This window comes from Asparagus officinalis, chromosome 6 (assembly GCF_001876935.1).
Source record: "Asparagus officinalis chromosome 6, Aspof.V1, whole genome shotgun sequence".
NCBI lineage: Eukaryota > Viridiplantae > Streptophyta > Magnoliopsida > Asparagales > Asparagaceae > Asparagus > Asparagus officinalis.
Window position 1 is genome coordinate 77031052 of NC_033799.1, and position 24149 is coordinate 77055200.

The following is a 24149-nucleotide window of genomic DNA, read 5'->3' on the forward strand; positions in this document are numbered from 1 at the left end:
ATGTTTATGGTAAATGGACAGATAAAACCAGGGTTTTATGCAGCTTCATATCTTATCTGGAATGTCTTATATTTGCTTCATTATGCACATATTAAAGCCACACAAATGCTTCTGTAGTTCTCTAGATCGACGAGGGGCTTCAAACCGATTGCCAACGACTCTGCTCATCGATCGATGGGTAAGGAGTCACTGTAGACTCAGCAACAAGTTCATCGATGAGGAGCCACACTCATCGATGACCACTTGCTCATCGATGAGTCTGCTAGCAGAGTCACCCTTTCGAGCTGATTTTAAATTCCGTTCGATTTCGCTATCGGTTCTACACTCTGCATACGCAGAAGTCATATCAAACACAAATCAGTCACGTATACACACGTTTGTTACTATTCAGACAAAAGAAATTGTACGGATCGACAAGGTCCTAACTCCTTGTTCTTTTCCTACTAACATGCTTAACATAGAAGCCTAATGAGTGGTGGGGTGTGTTAATAGCTAGGGCCCCTAAATTCCAAAATGTTTCATTTAATGCATGTTTCATTTCTCTGGATGACTAACGTGCACTTGTGAGTTTGTCATCTAATTTAGATTCCTTCTTAACTACATGTTGGAGCTGGCTTTACCCATTTAATATTCTTCTATCCTTCCTTGGATTTTCCAAAGGATGAAGCATTTTTTTTTAAATGCGAAAATCTTAGCTCCCAATCCTCTTTCATATCATTGTATATGAACCCCTCTTTATTCCCACATGCCTTTTTGTCCTTTACAAATGCATATTATTACCTGTTCCTCTCACTAATACTTTCGAGTATGAAGAGATTCTTCCAAGTACTAATCATCTTCGGGATCCAAATTAATCACACCTTAGAATATTTGGATCTTTCAAAAGCGTGTTCGCTTTCCTACCGAAGAAAAATAGTATATCTGTATGGCATTTGAACATCCGTACCGAGTTCAACTTGGCCTGCTTTCATATTTGTATTACCTGATTATTCTTTTCTTCCTGCATCAGTATCATTGGCGAGCTCTTCTGCATAACTCTGGTACTATTTCTTTGACCATTAGCAATGACAGAGAGCCAGAGAGCTTTACATTCATTATCTTAAAGTTAAAAAGAAGGCGATCGTATTAATTCCTTTTGACCCACTGAATCAAATCCCAAAACTTTTGCTCGGCGCAGGTAGATCTTCTTAAAGTGGTCGATAATGGTGCATGAATAACTGATTAATTAGGTTTGCGCATGGCGTCTAAGTGGAGCCTGATCACCCTCGTCTTGGGTGTTTGTGCGGTTTGATTACGCTTTAACAGTAATGCTAATCGAGTTTTTACGCTTGTTTGGTGGCGGAGAACTACTGTTGTATTAAGTTATGTAACAGGCCAAGGGTCTGCCCACTAGTATAAAGGACTAATTTGTGTAATTTACGGAACCAAGAGTAGGCCTAAATTAAGTTTTGCCTTCAAATTAATACCTTTTAATTTCATGACGTGGGTCTAGTCCAACTTCATTTTCCTTTAAAGACTGAAATGTCAAGGGAAGTTAGGCGCATTTTCTCAATTTTTTAAGCATTGTGTTTAGGACTAGATTGATTATGAGAAACCTATGAAGCGTGAACAAATCATCACTAGGCATCACCAGTCATTTGACATATGTAAGGCACTAAGCCTAGATCTGGTTGGTGTAGTATTCACATGCATGTGATCATCATCATTCTGGCTACTCTTTACTAAGTTTTAAATTGAAACCTGTACTTCATGATCTCATCATTACTATATCACAAACATGAGAGTCATTTGATGACTGGTTTTCTTAAAAGAGTTCAATTCTCTGAAGGGTTTCGTTGCTTTATGAGGTATCATATATCTTTCTATTCCAAGGAAAAATATAAGATATATTTAGTCATCCTGATCAAATGACAGGCTATTAAATTTCTCTGTACTTGCGAAAGATCGTTGAGAGAGTTGTGTTGGATACTAACACTGCACTCCTGCGATTAGGTAGTTTTTAAATTTACATCATCGAATATGAATGTTTTTTGTTTGGTTAAATCCAAACAGATTGCTACATTGCCTAAGGATAAAAAGTTGACAGGGAAGTCATAGATAAAACCTGCAAAAAGACCGAGCTCCTACTCAAGTCTATTTCTTAAAAATTCAATCTTTGTCACCCATTTTCTTCTATTCACACCTTTATCTAGACGTGTGTAAAATTTAATCTTTCCTCGTAATTTCTTCCCTTTTCCTACTCATGCATGCATGGACTAAAAATGTACTATGTAGCTACAATTAACAATGTCATTGTCTTCCGTAGGTGTTCTCAAAGAAAAAAAGGATTCTCAAGATGGTGATAGATTAATAAACCATTTAATTTCATGAACAAGACAAGATTTTTGAGATATAGTATCCGCTGCCCGTGTGGATAAAAAGATACTTGATTCAATTAACATTGGTCTAAACGTCGAGTTGGTTAGAGAAGTTAGCCAATTAAGGTAATCAAAATATTTGGGAAATACTGACAAGGGAATTAGTTATCCAAGCACTTCAATTCCAGAAGCTTAACTAATGCTCGTTGGAACCTCCGATCCTGTTCTTTGGTCCGTTTCGCTATTGACGAATGAAAACTAACGGATTCCTTTGCATTTTGATGGAGGGAGGTTATGATGAGCATAAATTGACCTTTAATTTCACTTCTGCTATAGGGACCTGATGAAGAGACAAGTTATTAAGTCTATTCAAATATATATATATTTTAATTACAGAAAGGATTATTTGTTCCTTTTCCTGTGACATGGGTGGATTACTTTGTTTAATGAAGTTCTTGTGATCTTATGCTTTTGTCCATCCATTGATACCTGTATTAAGAAATTTGTAACTAGAAACATAAGAAACAAGACATCAGACAATTACTCAGGATTTTTTGCAGCATAATCTTGTTTGATACATTCAAAGAAGGGAAATCTTTATCTGATATCATGACAGCTTATCTCGTGCGGATAGTTTTGTTTTGTGCTATTCATTGTCATCAATCAAGCATCATGCTCCCTCTCACTAGCTCATAGGCATATGAGTGTAACTTTGTTTATATGTGCGTTTTGATGATAAGAAAAGATGAAGACATTTATCTTAAAGAAAATAATGGCTCTCGAAATCGGAACATGGAGACGAAGTTGTCGTTAGGATGTCAACATTGTTTTTGATTGATCGTTGCTTCATTATGTCTTAAGGTGATATGTATAGAATCTATAGATTACTTTGTTTTTACCAACTTGTCAAGCTTTGGACATCTTGAGAGTTTTAGATTAGTTTTAGTATTAGTTTCATTGATAATGACTAAGTTGTACTATTGCCCTTGCAATTAATCGAGTACAAGTAGGTGTGTAATGTTAGAACCATCAAGGACAGTATCCTATAACATTTGAGTTTGCACTAATCAACTGAATGTTGTGTCCAAATGCTGAATATTTTCTCATTTATGATTGTGGAGATGCATACTGATTTATCATTAAGGTTCTGTATAGAGGTGTAGTTTGGATGGTTTAAAAAGAGCCAGAACACTACTAAGCTGACTAATTAAGAATCAGGTATCTCTGAACCTGAGACATTTATGTGCATAAAGTTATAGAATTAACACCCACTTGTGGACTTGTTTGAAATACTTTTTCCGATCGTTTTTGCTCTCCTAATTGATCACTGAGTAGTTAAGAATCAAGTACTCTTTGCGTATCTCTTAACGTACACTACCTGCATAATATGTAGCAGCCGATATCCTCTCATGAAATAGTTCACCCCTTAAGTTAAAAATGTTGCGCCCGGCGGAAGCGGACTCAAACCACGAGTCGATAAGCAACGAACGAAGAACTACACGAGCACAATCCAAAATAAAACAGCCAAAATCAATCACAAACATAGAGATATATGTGGTTCGGCAAGTTGCCTACGTCTACGGAGAGAGGATGGAGAGATTTCACTATATGGAGAAGAAATACAATGTGTTACAACTCTTAAACAATCACAATAACCCTAACCAACAAGATCTCACTCACTCTCAAAGAATCTCCATCTCAAAGTGCTCAAACAACTCTATTTTCTATGATAAAACCCTCTCTTCAAACCCTAAAAACGTTCCTTTAAATATATAAACCAACCAAATCCAAAACGTGCTACAAAACTATTGGAAACAGGGGTGTAAACCCAAACCTGGTCGGCGGTGAGCTTTAGGAGACCTCGAAGAGACTCAGGCGAGGTCGAACAACTGAGGCGCAGGCGAGCTCGAAAGGGCATTAGGCGAGGCTGGTTGCAGGCGAGCTAGAAAGTGCTTCAGGCGAGGCTGGTTGCAGGCGAGCTCGAAGAGGGCTTCAGGCGGTCAAGCTGCGGGCGAGCTCCCCACGAGGTCGAGCGGACTCTCGTGGCGCAGGCGAGGTCGACGTCACGGCCTTCAGGCGACGTCGAGTCCTATAGGCGAGATCGAAGTCGTCGAGCGCAAGCGGAGTCGTCGAGCGCAAGTAGAGTCGACAGAAAACAGGAAAGCTCGAGCTTGAACGACATCAGGCGAGCTCGAACGATTCCCTTTGGTGAGCTCAGCAAGATCCTCACAAGCGCGTTGTGGGAAACAACTAGATCCAGCTGCTGGTTAGGGTTTCCCTATTTAAGGGAACCCTGTGCACAGGCTTCCCCAGGTTCCCATGCCCTCTGCCTCCCCTCCTCCCCCCCTCCCCCCCCCCCCGTTCCGATTCCTTCTTACTTCTTAACGATCTTTATTGAGGCGGCAAGCATTTATTGAGCTCTTGTAGTGGAGATTTTTCCTAAATCTCGTGATCCTGAAGCGATTTTCTCAGCAAATCTTGAGAGGAGATTTTCCAGTTTGGAAAATCTCACGCCTTTTGTATGAACAACAGATAGTTTTCTGTTGCTTCTTTTTGAGAGATCTCAAGTTGAGATATTCTCTCTACAAGCTTTGTAATCTTTTTTTATATAAAGGAAATTATTTGTGTGGCTCCCGAGGACGTAGACATGTTGCCGAACCTCGTTAAAACTCGATGTTCTCTTTTCTTGTATTTTTTAATTTGCTGTGATTTTTTCTTTCCACTTCTTAACATAAGATCCGGTAGGGCAAATTCTGTAGAGGGTTTATATTTGACAAGTGGTTGAGTAGCTAAGGAGCAGTTGTACCAACAATTGGTAGATTGAATTCCCCAACAGAAACATGTTTCTGACCGGCCCACTATCAGTCAACCGAAGTGCTCTATCAGTCGACCGAAGTGTTGATATCGATTGACCGATTCCAGAAATCAGTCGATCGTCCAGAGTGATTTTTTCCTATTCATACTGTGCATGCCATGTCGGTCAACTGATCATTTTTATCAGTCGACCGACCAAAAGGGTTTTTCTTGTACCCTGTTGTGCAGGTTTCAACAAAAAGTGGTTATATCACAGAAACCTAACTTGAATATCAGGGGTCCATAAGTTATTTCACTAGATAAAATAACCTATACTATACTGTAGCTTTATGACATTGTCATAGTAATTACCTGACAATAGCATAAAGTTCATAACAATCTAGTGATTTTATTTGAAAATTCATGTCACTTTTGTATAAATAAAAATTTTAATTATACTTAGTCTTTAATTGAAAATTTTGTGATACTTTTCTGCTTATTTGAAAGTATATAGTAGTTTTTTTAGTAAATAGTTTCAGGTTATTTACACTTTAATTAATTAGTACTCTGAAGCTTACCTCTTTTCAAACTTTGATGACCAAAAGTTTTTTTTGACAATTGGTGCCTCAAAGTTTACACTTTTTTAACTTTGAAGCCTCAAAGTTTTTTTGGACACTTTCATAATATAAAATTTAAACCTTCTAAACTTTGGTACCCAAAGTTTTTTTTTGACACTTTGATACGCCAAAGTTTGGGGTATTCGATACAGAAGCTAACAAATGCGTAAAATTTGTGGTATCAGTGTGTCAGAAAAAGATATGGGTTATTAAAGTAAAAAAAAATGTCAACACTGGGGGGTATCAAAGTGTCAAATAAAAAACTTTGGGATATCGAAGTATAACAGATGTAAACTTCAGGGAACCAGGGTGCAAACAACCCAATAGTTTATGATGTTTTTGTCCAGCACTCCTTAACTAGTCCTCCAAAACTCGCATAAGATAAGGGCCCAGTTGTGAGACTACTATGGGCCGGCCCACTAAGACAGCAAAGTCTCATCCCCTCTCTCTCCTCACATTCTCTCTCCTCAGGCGCACGTAGGGCTGAGCATGGTTCTGTCCAAATCGAAAAAACCGACCGAACCGATCCGAATCGACCCGAAAAAATCGGTTTTATGAGGACGGTTCGGGTCGGTTTGAAAACTTTTTAACCCGAACCGACCGAATATAGTGCAATACTACTCATTCTGATCTCAAACCCTACCCGACCCATCCCCAAAGAGTCAAAGACTCAAACCTTAAACTTATTTTCTGAATCATTATATGGGTTGAAAACAATATCATTATATCAGTGTTTAATGCTTCATAATCTCCTACTTTGTTGATATTTTTTTTTCTTAACACAGTTTGTTGTTTGATAAGAAGTTTGATGAAGTTAGAACCGAATAAACCGAACCGAACCGCACCGAACCGACTTGCAATAGTTCGATTCGGTTTTGAATTATAAACGGTTCGATTCGGTTGTTTAAATTTTAGTAAAAACCGAACCGAACCGACCGTTGCGCACTCTACACGAACGCACTCAGCACTCTCTCTCGTCCGAAACACGCATAAGATAAGGGCCCAGTTGTGAGACTACTATGGGCCGGCCCACTAAGACAGCAAGCTCTCCTTCCCTCTCTCCCCTCACTTTCTCTCTCCTCAGACGCATGTACGCACTCAGCACTCTCTCTCTCTCTCTCTGAGCGATGGATTTCTCTGGCTCCTCTTCTTCTTCCTCTCGAAGTCGAGCTAACAAAAAAACCGACATCTACTCCACCTTCGATGAAAACGCTGACGAAGAGGAAGAGGAAGAAGAGGACTCCTCTTCTCTCCCTCCTCTCCTCCAGCGCCTCCCCAAGGACTTCGGCGCCGCCATCGACGACGACGACGAAGAAGAAGAAGACGACGACGACGACGGAGGCGGAGATTACTCCGGTACCTTCATCGTCAAGAAGGACAGCAGGCCGTCGCCCGCTCCTGCATCTCGCCGAACCCTAAGATCGCGGAGCCCTCGGGGTAGATCAGATCTCGATGACGTGTACTCGACGTTTGTGGTCAAATCGACGCTGAGATCTAGGGCGGAGGAGGAGGAGGAGGAGGAGGAGGAGGAGGATTCATCGGTGTCGGGGACCTTTGTGAGGAGGAGCGTTGGGGGTTTTGGATCGCCGTTCATGAGCGAGGCGGTGGAGAGCATGAGAGCTTCGGAGCAGCAGCAGCAGCAGAGGCAGGCGTCGGTGAGCTCGGTGCCGGAGAGCCTCACCAGAGAGGATCCTTCTACCAAATATGAGCTTCTTCATGAGCTCGGTGAGTGTTTGGTTGCCAGTTTGGATTTTTGTACTGCTAGATATCCTTAAAAGCGTTGCCTAAAAAAAAGATGAATTTTTTTTTGCTTAAAGTCTAGAATGGATTGCTGAAATGGGGACAATGTATTACTTTAGGAAAGGGACTAAACCGGGAAAGATATCGAAGAAAGGCTAATTTGGAGTTTTGGGTTGATATCAATTAGCTTTGGGTTGATATCATTAAGTAGTAGCATAAAAGATGAAACTTGGCTTAAAGTCTAGGGATTTGAGATTGGTTTGCTGAAGCGGTGGCAATGTACTATGAAGCGGTGGCAATGTACTATGTTAAGAAAGGGACTAAACATTGAAAGGTACGTTAGAACAGGTAATTGGTAGAAGTACGAATTGGTAGAAGTACGAAGAGCTACCTCAGCTCGAGAAGTTTTTTATGTAGTGTTATTTGTTTTGATTGGACTTGGACTTTTAAATTTTAGGTTGTTTAAGTGGAGCGCAAAAATAGAACCTTCTTAAACCACTTTCCGATTTATCTACTGCAAGGATGAGATCTTGCCTTTGATTTTGACATTGATCATGTAGTACAATCTGACTTCAAAGTTCATAATAAGGATCTCATAGTATTCTCTCATAAAGTATGGACTAGGGGCTGTCATTTGATAGAATTTGGCTCTGCATGATGTTTGTAGTTAATATAGTTTTTAGTGGGAACTGTTTTAATTGACTAGTAACCAGATCTTGTTGTAGTATTCCAATTAGGTTTGCCAGACACAGAGTATTCTGAAGTAAACATGGGTGCTAGATATGACAGATTCCCCAAAATCTGAAAATAGTGTTATGAGAACATGAGACTATATATCTCTTTGTTCGTTAGTAACTTTTGTTTTCCATATATATGGGTATACGTTAGATCTCGTGTTCTCATGAGCTCGGTGAGTATGTAGTTGCCATTGCTTCTTTATTTCTCTTCAATGTGGAATTTGTGGTTGAATATGATTGAAGAGTTGCATAAAAGATGAAAACTTTGCTTAAAAATTTAGCATTTGTGTTGTTACGTGGCACATAATATGGTAAGAAAGAGCCTAAACCTCCAAAAGTACCTTAGAACAAGGAATTTATTCAAGTATGAACTGTTGTCTTTGCTCAAGAAGTGTCTATGTAGCCATGTTTATTTTAATTAGACCTCTGACATATAAGTTCTTAGGCTTTTTGTATGGAGCGCAAAAGTGGAACCTTCTTAAATAACTTCCTGATTTATCTACTCTTAAGGATGAGATCATGGCTTTGATTTTTGATATTGGTTCCGTCATGTAATCTCGTGTTAAGTGGAAAAATTCATCATGAAAGAGAATTTTTGTGGTATATGTAGTCTTATTAAAAAATGGATCATCTGATAACATTTCGTTGTGTGTGATGTTTGTAGTTTTATATAGTTTCCGACGAATATTGTTTAATTATTGACGAGTAGATTTTGTCTTAGTATTCTGATTAGGTTTAGTGATACAAGAAAGAACTTGACCAAGATGGCACCAAATACGACAATTGCTCATAACACAGATATGAGAACATGCCTATATATGTCTAGTATACATCTATTGGCCATATATATGGATAGCAACAACAACAATGAAGAGCTTTATCCAAATTTCGGGGCCAACTACATAAATCCAATGCTTTCTTCGATGCAAATCAGTTGAGGGCTACCTCTTCGTAGTTCATATCTCTTTAGTTAAGTTAACCTTTATCTCTAATCTTTAAATTATACTCTTATCACTTCTTCTAACTGCGGGCATTCAGTGGTCTCTATTGCACATGAGGAAACCATCTCAATTTCTCTCTCATTTTATCCTCAATAGGAGGAAACTCTAGCTTTCAATAAATGCATTCATTTCTTATCCATCAACACCTGTAGAATGAATTCTGTGATTTTTCCTCAACCCTCTCTTTTAATTTTTTATTTTGGGGCAAAATTTCTAAAGAGTTACAGAAATGCGAAAGTTTTGCTGCAAGCATAAAGAATTGAAAGTAATGGGTGAAGGAGTTTCAATGTTCTAGATCCATCCTGAGAGTGAAGGGGAAACATGGGAAGATTCTCAGTTCGTAAAAAGTATGGGCTTTTCGTGTGTTTAAGTGTTTACTTAGTCAGATGATGATGCCTGATTGCCTGATAATAATGTTATCAACTAATAAACTTGTTATGCTTTTATTCTTGTAAATATCCTACCTTTTTCTTTCTATGACAAGCAGGGAATGCACTTATCTTACTCAGAACCCAGGCTTCATTCAAGTACTGATTTGCATTCCATTTGTAATTAGCATTTCTTTTTCATAATGATAGGGAAAGGTTCATATGGTGCTGTTTACAAAGCTAGGGATTTGAAGACTTCAGAGCTTGTCGCCATAAAAGTGATTTCGTTATCCGAGGGGGTATGTTACCTGTCTTATAGTTTCTTAGCAAGCATTTTGCTCTCTTCTCCAACATGCATAACCATATCCTTAAAATCAAGTTATACTGATTCTTAGAGGCTTCATCATATTCATTTTTTAGGTTAGCAGAAATAGGATCTAGCTCATAACTCTTTTATAGTCTGCAAATTTTCTTATAATGTGGAGTTGGAACCTGCATTACAACTTACACTGGTGTTGCTTATTTCTATTTCTATGTATTTTGTTCTCAATGCCAATACTGAACAATTTATGAGAAGTTTAATTTCCATTATATTGGTGATAGAGATCAATCTAGCTAATGCAATCATTTCAATGTGTTGCTTGAGTGTAGTTTAACGTAGAATTAGAAGCTTAGTTCAATGAAGAGCATGTTTAATATTTAGTTAATAGTTAACTTCTAGGCTTTGAGTTGAGATAAGCATGCAGCAAAGTCTAAGAAATTAGCTGGTTTATCTAGCAACTGGTTCTTGTTTTTGGTGTCCACAGGGACTGACTACTTTAATTTCTCCGCGGAAGTAATAAAAGAACATTGATAAAGCTTTGGAGCATAACTCCTGTTTATTTTATATATTCTTTTGGTTCCATTTTTGGTCAATTTGCACTGGATATGGTTTCAACAGTTCAATTTTTATTAGCGTACAAACATGCGAGAAGGTCATGCCAAGTCTCTAGATGAAATTACTAATAAAAATTTGTTTTGTTAGAGACTCTGGTCTTTTGGTTATGTTTCTCTTTGTTTTCCTCTCTGCATCTTCTTTCTGTTTCAGTTTTGACTTTTGAGTAATCTCTACATTGAACCCATGTTTCCTTCCTCTATATGCCCAAGCCCAAGTCTCTCTTGATTGTGAGCTAATAATCGTTAAATCATACTAAAGCTGTAGTAATAGGCATTCTGTCGACTTCTTTATTGACTCGTTTGTTCTAATGTCTTTGTTTACCCCTTTCCGCTCTTATGACTGTCTACCTATCCTTGAAAAGCATCTCTCCTTCAATGCATGGCCACCACAAACTTCCTAGCATGCTGCCTCAAGAGAGCTTTCTATCCCAAATAAAAGCGTATATTAGCTTATAGAAGTCATTAAATAAAGTTTCCATTCTTTTCCTTTGGCATTTTCCAGTGTAGCTACCATTATAATCGACAATGAGCTTGATGTAAGCCGTCTTGATAATGATAAAACTATATTGAATGAATGCTGACACGGAGACACAAGATATACAATACAGCACCAGAAAATGTTACACTGTCAATTTTAGAGTCTACAGAGTAACAGAACACAAATATTGTCTCCAGTGCAAGGATGAGGCATGTCTCTGACATGAACAACCTCATGTTTGAGTATCTATGCTGACTAGGATTAGGAACTTGATCTTGATCCAAAAGCAAAAGTGAGCTGGAGAAATTCTGCATTGTCTGGTACAATATTAGTGCCAAAGCAATTTCTTTGTCAATTCAGTTCAAGTTCTGACTGTTTAGCCTTTTATTTTTCTCTTTCATATCATCCCAATCGAGAGATCAACTTGAAACCATCTTTCTTGTTTTTGCCTGCATGACTTTCACATGTTCTCCTTACGAAAGGAATGCAAGTAGTCTCCACCACTGACTTAGTGAGCAACTATGATGCACGGATACGGATACGGGACACGAATACGACACGGATACGGGATACGGCGAAATCTAAAAAAATAGGATACGGGGATACGGCAAGGAATTTTTTTATAAGCTATTATTATATATAGAAAATTTTATAAAATCCAACTAACAATAAAAAATATGAATCTATCACAAAATAACAAGTTTGTAAACAAAAAGTACCTCAAGAGGAAGTGAAAGCTAGTCTGATGACTTCTTCATTGCCTTCATCATCAGATTTATGATAAATGACAACGTAATACGAAAATTTCGATTTAGTATAAATGAGTAACTTTCTTCATCAGATTTATGATAATAATATAACGCTGGGCTGCTGCTCGAACTCAAAAATTGGAGGAGATGATGATGACAGTGGTGGTGGTTGTACAGGACGGGGGGGAGGAATGGAGGGTGAACTTGAGGAGTCGGAGGAAGGAGGAGTCAATCGGCGGGATCGGGTCGGAACAGCGGAGGTGATCGAATCGAACGGGAGTGAGCTGAGAGATTGAGAGAGGATTAGGGTTAGGGTTATGGTTAGGTTTTTTCTTTTTTTTCTTTCGTTTGAGTCAGCTGAGGATCAAATCGAACGGGAGATTTGAAAAATAGGGATGAGTTTTTTTAATCGAATGGTTCAGGTTGGATTGTAACAACCAAACTCGCAACCTGCAACCCGAATGAATCGGTCTTCGACGAATCCGAGCTCCTTTGATCGTGTCCGAACCTAATTTAACCATTGACTCGTGTCGGACACGGATTGATCGTGTCCGACACGTGTCGTGCACGTGTCGTGACGAATCCGTGTCCGATTCGAGTTGGACACGGATTCGTGGCCTCCGGGGGCGAATCCGTGCTTCAGAGGTGAGCAACTCTAGGTGCAGCTAAAGAGATTTGTGGATGAGTCCAGAAGCAGTTGGAGTAGTTGATGTTATTCTAGAAATTGTCAGGTATTAGTTAGGGTTCTTTATAAAAAGTAGGTTTGTTTTTAGATTAATACTTTTTAGAGGCTCTTTTTTGCTAACAGTAGAATGCAAATTAGGAAGGCTGCTAAAGGTTAGGCATCAGTTGCATTTTATGTTAGTAATAACCTGTAGAACTGTTAGATGGAGACGAATATGGAGGGATATCAGAGAGAAGAGGCTACTTCTATGCATAGCAGGTTTCTTAGTTTGTGAGATCATCACAAAATAAATATACTAAATTCACTGTGGAAGCGTAAGCTGGCTTGCTTTTGAATTGAGTTTGTTCCCTTTCTCAGTCTGGTCAGAGAGGATCAATCTGCAACATTTATGTTTTCTTTAGACTATAAATATGTCTGATTTACTGAAATTGGTGTTTGATTACCTTTTGGATAGAATCTTAGACTGTAAATGGACATTTCTTATGCTGGAAGACGATGACCTTTTGGCTAATGTTCCATTTCTTTTCTTCTTTCTCTATGTTGTTTTCATTCTCTGCTTTAGATTTGGACAGTGACCAATATACTGAACATGTACTTTCTTTAAATAATCCCATCTCCTCCCTTTTCGTAATTTGGTTGTTTTAGAATCACTCTACCAGGCTATCAGCTTGGATTAAATAACTTGCATAGAGGACTTATTGAAACCAAGGTCTATAAACTTTGTTTTTTTGCCATGGAACATATGAATGGAGCTGAGGGACAGGTTGATACATCTAGTTTTTGGTGTTTAATTTATAGTATCATGTTGTTTCACTTGGCATGGCCTCAACACTGCTAGGTGTTAAACTATATCATCTCATCATCTCACTTCAGAGTTCTTACCGCAGATTAGATATTTCAACAGAGAAGGTAAAGTAGTGTCCTTAACCACCGTTAGCTGCTTCCTTTTCTATTTCATGATACTTCTCTGTAATTTTATGCTTTCTATATATTTGATTCATGACTAAGCTAGTGAAACATGCACGGCAAGGAGCTAATTGGGTTTTGGTTACTGATAGGAATGACAGTTGAAGAATGTCCTGGATAACTAATGTTGGTTTTTATCTAGGACAGTGTGGATGAACAAATTGGATAGATGACTTACTTCGAAATTATTGAGCTTTGACCATTTTAGATCTATTCTGTTAACATTCTTTTCCCGAGCATATGCAGGCCTGATGGAGATTGCAGCGTCCACAGTTTTGTTTAACATCAGCTATTAATATGTACTATTTGATTGACTGTTTCTCATATTTTTATGTTCTTCAATTATTCATTGAATATGTAAATCTTTGACCATCTCAAATGACTTTTTATATCAGTTTAAAAATCATTTTATGTAGTAGGTCATGGTAGATGTTGCAATACCTGCTTTCTTTGTCTTCTCACTATTCATTGTATGATCAATGTCAGGAGGAGGGATATGATGAAATCCGAGGTGAAATTGAGATGTTGCAGCAATGTAGTCATCCGAATGTGGTGCGCTACTATGCAAGCTACCAAGGAGAGGAGTATCTTTGGGTATGATAAAACTGCCCAACTGTATTGCAGTCTTTTAGTTAGAAATGAGTGATATATTATTTTATGTTCCTTTAGATGATCAATATTAGGTTGTTCAATTCCAAAAACTTATAAACTCACTTCTTCCTGAATCCATGCTATATGTAGTTTATCCATGCATTTGCTTAGAAAAAAATACAGCTAATTTTCATTGAACTCCAATACTTACAGTCACTTCTAAAATCGCAAATTATGCAAGATATTGTGATAATACCAAGCAATATCTGTAATTATCAAAGTTACTGAAAGAATGCTTGCATTCTCACTACGAGAAGGTTCATAGCACAACATTAACGTCACATTAAGCAATTATTGATCTACAGAGTTTGGGTACATAGTGGAACTTTATACGTGCAAGAGCTTATGGCAAAAAGAAAAACATGTGTAAAATGATTATTAAAGGAAGGAAAAATGGAATTCATTGATGATGACCTTTTTCAGTGTCAATCTTTTGACGCACGTAATAACTTACTTTATGTGATATAAAGAAGGTACCAGATTTCACAGATAATACTCAAGCTAATAGATACTATATTTTTCAATTTTTGTAATATTTCACGAGCTATATACTCCATTAATCCATGCTGTAGAACTGTTGTATTTCTATTGAGAGGATACGTGTTGTAGAATTCATAGAGAGCCTTAGGTTTTCCTCACTTATTTCACCCATGTTATTGGGTTTAAATTTCTGAATATTCTGTGTAGACTGTGTATCTATATTTTTTCATACAGGTGAAACCAATGTGTTTCAGTTAATTATTATCAAAGCTATATGCATGGAAATATAAAGATATATCAGTTTTAGCTGCTATCGATGATATTAATATATATAAATCTAATTTTGTTCATATGAAAGAACATGATTAAAAGCAGGAATTAGAGAATCCTATTTTTTTCTCTATATAGTTTACTAGACTTTCAAACTCACATCTCGTGAGAACTAGCTGTCAAGTGTAGAGAGAGACTGTCAAATTTTCTAAGAAGAGGCCCTATGTATGAGATCATAATCAAATGCTAGTTGTGTTTGTTTATAGATGAAGGATATGTAGATATTTGCAATTTGTAGATAAAGGATATAAGATATTTGTAATTCTAAAGCCTATCACATAAGACTTATTGTTTCTGGATATCATAACCTTTAGAACTCCCAAAAAAAACCTTTAGATACCCCCCCAAAAAAAAAAAAAAAAAAAAAAAAGAAAGAAAAAAAGAAAGGAATATCAGTTTAGCTCAAGTTTATGGTGTCACAAGATCTGTGGCGATGTAGTAACATGCAAGAACTCCTTTGTTAGGAAGTTCTCTCTTTCCTTGACCTTCCAAATATTTCAAATCAATTGAAGATGACAGAACTAGTGCATCATAATTAAGCTCAACAAATCGAACACTTAGTAATTCTGTTGCCTGTTAATATATGCAGTATGCTGAAGTTTAATTGGCTTTGGCTCCAAAATGTGTGAATGCAGGCATCGTGATTATTAATGGACAAGTAAATAACATGCCAAGCCATGAATTTGGCTTGCCTCGTGCATGTCAGTTTTGAACCAATACAAACCATAGATGTAGTCAGACCCAGCTTAATTTTACTTAAACGCAGCACTGGCATGAAACCTGAATAACTAACAAGCAGGGGAGATGTTTCCACCATGTTCTGGCTATTCTTTTGTAGACTTGTCCTGCAATTGCTCCAATCCTAGTTAACTTAGTGCTAATCTACTGAGGAAGCAAGTCAACTGGAACTTGCAATGCAAATAGATTTAGGAGAAGTTTCAGAGTTCTAGTTGAGTAATTATGGGTATTTTTCGGGAATATGAAGAACTGTATTAATTTGTGGGTTGTGATTTCTGAAAAATCATATTAAGTGTGTTATCTTGTGTTCCAAACCCTACATTACTGAGATAGTGAGATCTACAGTCGTTCGGGTAATGGTATGGATACAGGCCATGGCAAATCTATAAAAGGTAGGGTATGAGGACACGGCTATATATATATATATATGTGTGTGTGTGTGTGTGTGTATGTATTAAAATTAATAATTAACATAAGATCAATATATAAGAAATAGATGGGAAGTGTAGAATATACATCCAAGAAGTGTATGAGGAGTGTTTTAAATTAAAACATGTATTATATAATTGAGTATAGGCCTGAATAAACATATGCACATATTCAAGAAGTGCTCAAGGGGTTTGGGTATGGGTACAACTTCCTAATAGAAGTACCCAGGTAACATAGTCATTGACAGATAATAGTTGGGATCTCTCACTTATTGGCAAGAATGAAAGGATTTTCATTGGTTCTTAGTTGGACTACCTTTCTTCACCTTTATTCTTCTTATAGTCATAGTCGAACTCCTTTTCTGTTTGCACTTACCATCTGAATCTTTGTGCTTCATGTACACCCTTTCCCTTAGCAAGTAGAGCCGCATCCCTTGTTCTGGTGCAACAAGTAGTCCTGTGCTTCTCGCTTATTTACCAGATTACCTGAAAGAGAATCCGTCTCAGGAAGCAAGACCACCAAATTAAGGCACAGTAGAAAACTAAACAACAAGGTCAATTGCGGTTCTCATGCATACAATTGAGGTTGAGTGCATCATCAAAGGAAAACAGTCTGAGATAACCAGTTTGAAAAGTTGTGTTACCTGTGTCCACTACGTCCAGCCGTTGGTCTGTTAGCAATGAAGTAAAGGTAGAGCATTATTGACCGATGATTTTAAATTGTGGTAGAAGTTTTTTAGCTGGCGCACAGGAGCACACTTCCATTTTCCCTTTCCCAGTAAGTATAAGTTATCCTGTGCTCCTATGCTACCACATTTTCTGGTTCTCTTGTCAGAACTTATAATAATTTACTAATAATGCAATGCGTATTCTGCTTTGAAGCAAAGCCTATGCTCTCAGCATGCAGGAAGTTTCGTGTAGCTTCCTGGAAGTTTTACCCAATTGAACACCCAGTATGACACTATGACTAATTTTAACTCTATAGCAAAAATTAGATGTTATAGGAAAGGGAAAAATGCTTCCAGCCCCCAAAAGCCAAGTGAACATGCTTCCCACCCCCAGGACTTGGTCAATGGGCGTTTTACCCCTAAAAATAAAGAATCTGTTCTCTGAGCCCCCAAAACACAAAACCCAAGACATTAAAACATGTGAAGACCATAATACCCTTCTCTCTCTTTCTTTTTTATTAAAATATGATTGGGATTATTTTATTATTTTTGTTTTCTCTCTCTCTTTATCATGATGTACCAAGAGGATAGTTAAAATGATTGATGAGAATTATTTTATTATTTTCGTTTTTTATTATTTTGGTTGTTTGTATTGGGAGGTTGTTAAAGTTACGGGTTGATTGTTAAAGTTACGGGTTGATTGTTAAGGTTAAGGGTTTGTTGTTAAGGTTATGAATCCTCTCTCTCTCTTTTTTTTTTATTAAAATATGATGGAGATTATTTTATTATTTTTGTTTTCTCTCTCTCTTTATCATGATGTACCAAGATGATAGTTGAAATGATTGATGAGGATTATTTTATTATTTTCGTTTTTTATTATTTTGGTTGTTTGAATTGGGAGGTTGTTAAAGTTATGGGTTGATTGTTAAGGTTACGGGTTGGTTGTTAAGGTTAAGGGTTTGTTGTTAAGGTTATGAATCCTCTCTCTCTCTCTTTCTTTTTTTATTAAAATATGATGGGGATTATTTTATTATTTTTGTTTTCTCTCTTTCTTTATCATGATGTACCAAGAGGATAGTTGAAATGATTGATGAGGATTATTTTATTATTTTCGTTTTTTATTATTTTGGTTGTTTGTATTGGGAGGTTGTTAAAGTTACGGGTTGATTGTTAATGTTACAGGTTGGTTGTTAAGGTTAAGAGTTTGTTGTTAAGGTTATGAATCATCTCTCTCTCTTTTTCTTTTTTTATTAAAATATGATGGGGATTATTTTATTATTATTTTTTCTCTCTCTCTTTATCATGATGTACCAAGAGGATAGTTGAAATGATTGATAAAGATTATTTTATTATTTTCGTTTTTTATTATTTTGGTTGTTTGAATTGGGAGGTTGTTAAAGTTACGGGTTGATTGTTAAGGTTACGGGTTGGTTGTTAAGGTTAAGGGTTTGCAATCATTTCAACTATCCTCTTGGTACATCATGATAAAGAGAGAGAGAGAAAACAAAAATAATAAAATAATCCCCATCATATTTTAATAAAAAAAGAAAGAGAGAGAGAGAGGATTCATAACCTTAACAACAAACCCTTAACCTTAACAACCAACCCGTAACCTTAACAATCAAATCCACAACCTTAACAACAAATCCACAACCTTAACAACAAACCCTTAACCTTAACAACCAACCCGTAACCTTAACAATCAACCCGTAACTTTAACAACCTCCCAATACAAACAACCAAAATAATAAAAAACGAAAATAATAAAATAATCCTCATCAATCATTTCAACTATCCTCTTGGTACATCATGATAAAGAGAGAGAGAAAACAAAAATAATAAAATAATCCCCATCATATTTTAATAAAAAAAGAAAGAGAGAGAGAGAGGATTCATAACCTTAACAACAAACCCTTAACCTTAACAACCAACCCGTAACCTTAACAATCAACCCGTAACTTTAACAACCTCCCAATACAAACAACCAAAATAATAAAAAACGAAAATAATAAAATAATCCTCATCAATCATTTCAACTATCCTCTTGGTACATCATGATAAAGAGAGAGAGAAAACAAAAATAATAGAATAATATATATCATATATTAATAAAAAAAGAAAAAGAGAGAGAGAGAGAGGATTCATAACATTAACAACAAACCCTTAACCTTAACAACCAACCCGTAACCTTAACAATCAACCCGTAACTTTAACAACCTCCCAATACAAACAACCAAAATAATAAAAAACAAAAATAATAAAATAATCTTCATCAATCATTTCAACTATCCTCTTGGTACATCATGATAAAGAGAGAGAGAAAACAAAAATAATAAAATAATCTCCATCATATTTTAATAAAAAAAGAAAGAGAGAGAGAGAGGATTCATAACCTTAACAACAAACCCTTAACCTTAACAACCAACCCGTAACCTTAACAATCAACCCGTAACTTTAACAACCTCCCAATACAAACAACGAAAATAATAAAAAACGAAAATAATAAAATAATCCTCATCAATCATTTCAACTATCCTCTTGGTACATCATGATAAAGAGAGAGAGAGAGAGAAATAATAAAATAATCATCATCATATTTTAATAAAAAAAGAAAGAGAGAGAGAAGGGTATTATGGTTTTCACATGTTTTAATGTCTTGGGTTTTGTGTTTTGGGGGCTCAGAGAACAAAATCTTTATTTTTAGGGGTAAAACACCCATTGACCAAGTCTTGGGGGTGGGAAGCACGTTCACTTGGCTTTTGGGGGCTGGAAGCATTTTTCCCTATAGGAAATTGTCCGTCTCCAGTAGTAAGTCAACCATAACAGACAAATCTATATGATGAGCTAAATGATAAAATTTATCTTCTAATATTACATATTATCCTTTTTGTCTGTTTAGGGCGGCATGATATAATTGTTGCTACCTTGGAAATTAGCTTCTGCTAGATACCTGACTTTGAAAAAGGAAACATATTAGTGATACGTTCCTCATTTTTTTTGTTTGTTTGTTTTGATTAATATTGGAAAGACACTAAAGTGTTTACAAACTAGCTTTCTTATAACCTCTTTTAGGATGTTGCGGAGCCCCCACAAATCATTTTCAGTTTGTAAACTTTGTGACTATCAGTTGTTCACTTGTTTATCAATTGAGGGTTTAATTACTAATTTCTCTCAGGTTACGCAAAAGGATATAACATTCATCACATGCTGCATTTCTGCTAATCAACATGCTCATGCTTCTTTTTTCTTTTCCAGAGTTGGTACTTGAGCATGCTTATATTTCTCACAGACCCTCTTCGGCTGTTTCTTAGGCATAATGACTGTTTTCCAGCTGAATTCTTGCATGCAATCTAGGAGACTGCAAATAAGGATGCTTGTAGTCTTGACCTTCTATTTTCTCTTTTTTAAGCAAATCTCCTTTTGATGCTATTTCATCTTGCAATATTGGGAGCAAAGAATTACTTGGCTCATTATATTCATAGAAGTACTCGGTTCTTATTAGAAGAATGTTGTTTCTTTTTCTGTACACAAAAACTGAATGTTGAATGGAACTGAATTAAATCATTATTACATTTTTTTGCGTTATTGCATCTGATCTCTTGTGTTGTTTGTTTGGACAAAAAGGTGTATTTCTCAATCGTCAAGCACATTTTATCTGTTTACGTATGTATACCTTTGTCTTGAAACTCATTTGTATCTGCATTTGGTGACAGATAGTGATGGAATATTGTGGTGGGGGTAGCGTTGCTGACTTGATGAATGTTACAGAGGAGCCATTAGGAGAATCCCAGATTGCATATATTTGTAGGGAAGCTTTGAAGGTATCATATGATTATCCTTAGTATTTAAAATTGAATGCAATAAAGAAAAATGCAGGACTGGCACTTCATAAATACTCCTATCTAACGCGATGGTCAGAGATGCATGTTTCCTTTTTTTTTCCCCCCGGTAAATCGGGTTATGCATTTTTATCTTTTCTTGAATCTGTAATTATAGACCAAGGATGAAAGAATTATGGGGTTTTATTTAAAAGCATCTTCTCTCACATCCTCTGGACAGCCACTCATTATAATTCTAACCGAGATGATACATATCAGATCATTCAAGAGTTAAGATCTTTCCTTCTTGTTTCAGATGAAAAGGGACTAGCCCTCCACTTGGACTTAATTTATTAGAATAACGCTACAAGTTGGCACTGTTTGATAACAAGATTAGCCTAAGGTTAAGGCTAAGTTTTGCGAGACAGACAGTAGTGGCAACATCCAGTGCATAAAAGTTAAAAGGGTACTGTGCACATTTAAAAAAAAAAATTCATGCAACTAGTATTCTACTTCTGGAAAAATCCTTTAGTTACAATTCTTTGTCTTGACCCAACTCTTGATGAGACATAGGATACCCTATTACTGCACTTGTTAGAGAATGCACGACTCCTAAACCTCAACTCTCTAGCCAAAGTAGGCCATTGAGTCTTCCATTTGAGATTTGCAAGATATGTTAGTAAATATCTTCTCAATAAAAAAGCAGTGCGTTGTCGGATAAGTAAACTGGAATCTCAACATGTACTCTTTTTTGTATGTAGATTTGCATCAATGGTATATAATTTTTACCTTAATCATCTAGCTCTCTTTCATTTGATTTCTCTTGGTATAAAGCCTCGTCGTTATTGAGCCTTCTTATTGTTATTTGACAAATGTGAGTTTTATGTGATAGGTCCTATTCTCAATATTATAAATTTAATTTTCCTTGATGTAGGGTCTTTCTTATTTGCATTCAATATTTAAAGTCCATAGAGACATTAAGGGCGGCAATATATTGCTCACTGAGCAAGGAGAAGTGAAGTTGGGTGAGCACTACTTAAAACACATTTCTTAATGTATAAATACTCAAAAAAAAATCATATATTACTTCTTTTTCATTGATTGGCAAGGAGATTTGACTTCCATATCTGAACGGCAAATTGATTTCTGCTTTATCACAAGTAATTTGTTATCTGACACAGTAAATGGACAGGTGATTTTGGTGTTGCTGCCCAGCTCACAAGGACCATGTCAAAGCGCAATACGGTATTATTCTCTGGCTTACTCCAGCTCATGCCTCTTAACGTTCGAGATGAAGTGACTACAGAAAAGCAATCTTTGCTTTTCGATTACCCTATTTAAATATAACTATTACGACGCTACCTCATTACTCTTTGGCCACTACAATCTTAAATTGGAACCATGAAGTACAAAAACCTGGCATGTTCACTTTACCACACATCGTAGCATGAAAATTTAGAAGCCTTCTCTACATGCGTTTGATGATTTGAATAAATTCCTCTTTCGATTGATAAAGTCCTAGCTGTTGATTACTATATCTTTATTATATAACATTATGTTTTGTAATACCACACATTTGTAGTTCAAGCTGCAATTATACCTGTGTTGATTTCTAATTTTCTGGCGTTGAATAAGACTTCGGAGAAATACTAATTTCACTAAAATATCAAACTTTAGTTAAACTGGCGTAAATATTGTTTTATATTTAGTTACTCTGAAGATTGTGCTCGAACTCTATCAAAATAATGAAACAGTTCACAATCAAGGAGATTGGAACATGGCCTGCAAATATCACAAAACATATTACCTAAATCTACAAAACAGTTACGCTTTATAAAAGTAGCAACTAGCAAGAATAAAATTTCAGCACTAAACAAATTGTGCTGTCGAAGGTATGTCAATAACAATGAACAAGATGATTCATACTGAAACTGCTTTGAACAGGCATTCAGCCTTTTATATAAATAACTATGACGAATGCAAAAATTTGGACTTCATTGTAAGCAACTTCTCTACTAGATCGCATCACAAGTAGCGCTAAACCCTTTTGGTTAAGTGACCTCAATGGCAGACCATATAGCTGTGTGTCTTAAAATTGCACATTTTGCTGAAAGAAGTGTTAGCTTCAATACTAGGCATTAGGCAATCATATCCAAGTCTTTAATTTATGAGTATGTAGATTGCTGAACTCAAAGATAAAACTATGAGTTTTGAAGGAAGTGAAACTAGATATCTAATGCTACCTCAGCAAAATGATTAGAGTTTTAAATATCCCTGATATGGCCAGATATATCTCCCGATATATCCTTTTACAGGGCTTGTCGTTGTCGCAACCGATATGATCTCTAAATATCCTTTACTGCTTTTTGGCTATTTTGGGCGATATATCCCCGATATATCAGCCAATATGTGGATCGATATATCTTTTTATATGGCTTGTTGCAAAATAATATAACATGTTTGACAATTTTTGTGCGAGATATTATGATTTCCCCATTATATCAAATGACATTTAGCCCTAAAAAATCAAACCAAATGTTGCAACATTGATTTGTACTTTCGTTTGTTTTACAAGGGTGATTAGTGTTCCCAAACATATATTATGTACATTTTGTATGCTTAGATTTCATTATATATGTTGAAATTACATTTTAGTGTATTATACTATATATGCAAACATCCATTATTATCCCGATATTTCCCCGATATCCCCAATCTGATATGAATTTGGGCCAGCCAATATTTCTCCGATATCCAATATTTAAAACCTTGACTAGAAGAAACTAAATGACGCCAGTGCATTCTGATCTAGTTGAAATTAATTAGTCTCCTGCCTCATCGCATTAAACTGAGGTGAATTGAATTTGCAAACGTTAGCATGGTAGCTGTTGGGCCAATATAATCGACTGCTTCTGGGTAGAGAGCCCAGGAGCATGGTTTCTAGTTGATTATCCAAGAGTATTAAATGTGGTGCTAGATTGTTGTTAGACTGTGATATCTGGCTACTTGATAATGCATCCACTTCAACAAAATGAGTATGTACATGCTAACTAAGACAATCACACAAGCTGGCGTAAAAATAATTGTATGTAGAAATTAATTATGGATTAGCAAGTGATTGATTATTATTATTGTTTATGAGCTTCCTTCCTTCAGATTCCTTGCTTATGTGGAGTCTGCTTCTGTACTGTCTAGAGTAGGCTTCACAGTATCAAAAGCGAGTTCTCATTCAATCCACAATTGGCTTAACTTCGATTTTAATCAAGGCCATCAGATACACTGAATTGAAATTGACACAAGTAAATGACCAAATAGAAATTTTGATTATTATTATTATTATATTATTATTATTGTTTATGAGCTTCTGTCCTTCAGATTCCTTACTTATTTGGGAGTCTGCTTCTGTACTGTCTAGAGTAGGCTTCACCAGATCAAAAGTGAGATCTCATTCAATCCTCAATTGGCTTAACTTTGATTTTAGTCAAAGCCATCCAATACACTGAATTGAAATTATCACAATTGAATGACCTAATAGAAATTTTGAGAACCATCTTACTTCGAAACCATTTGAGTTGTGACTCAGGAACACATCTGTTTATTTTGCTTTTC

At 36.3% G+C, this 24149-nt stretch overlaps 1 protein-coding gene across 1 annotated transcript in view; it reads left to right on the forward strand.

The window, feature by feature from the left end:
- LOC109846358 (serine/threonine-protein kinase PAK 3) overlaps window positions 6895-24149 on the forward strand; it is a 33027-nt gene continuing 15772 nt past the window's right edge. Inside the window, exons 1-6 of the mRNA XM_020415583.1 lie at window positions 6895-7492; window positions 9824-9912; window positions 13914-14021; window positions 20436-20543; window positions 21475-21565; window positions 21733-21785. Coding sequence (XP_020271172.1) covers window positions 6895-7492; window positions 9824-9912; window positions 13914-14021; window positions 20436-20543; window positions 21475-21565; window positions 21733-21785 — 1047 coding nt within the window. The remainder of the gene's footprint in view (window positions 7493-9823; window positions 9913-13913; window positions 14022-20435; window positions 20544-21474; window positions 21566-21732; window positions 21786-24149) is intronic.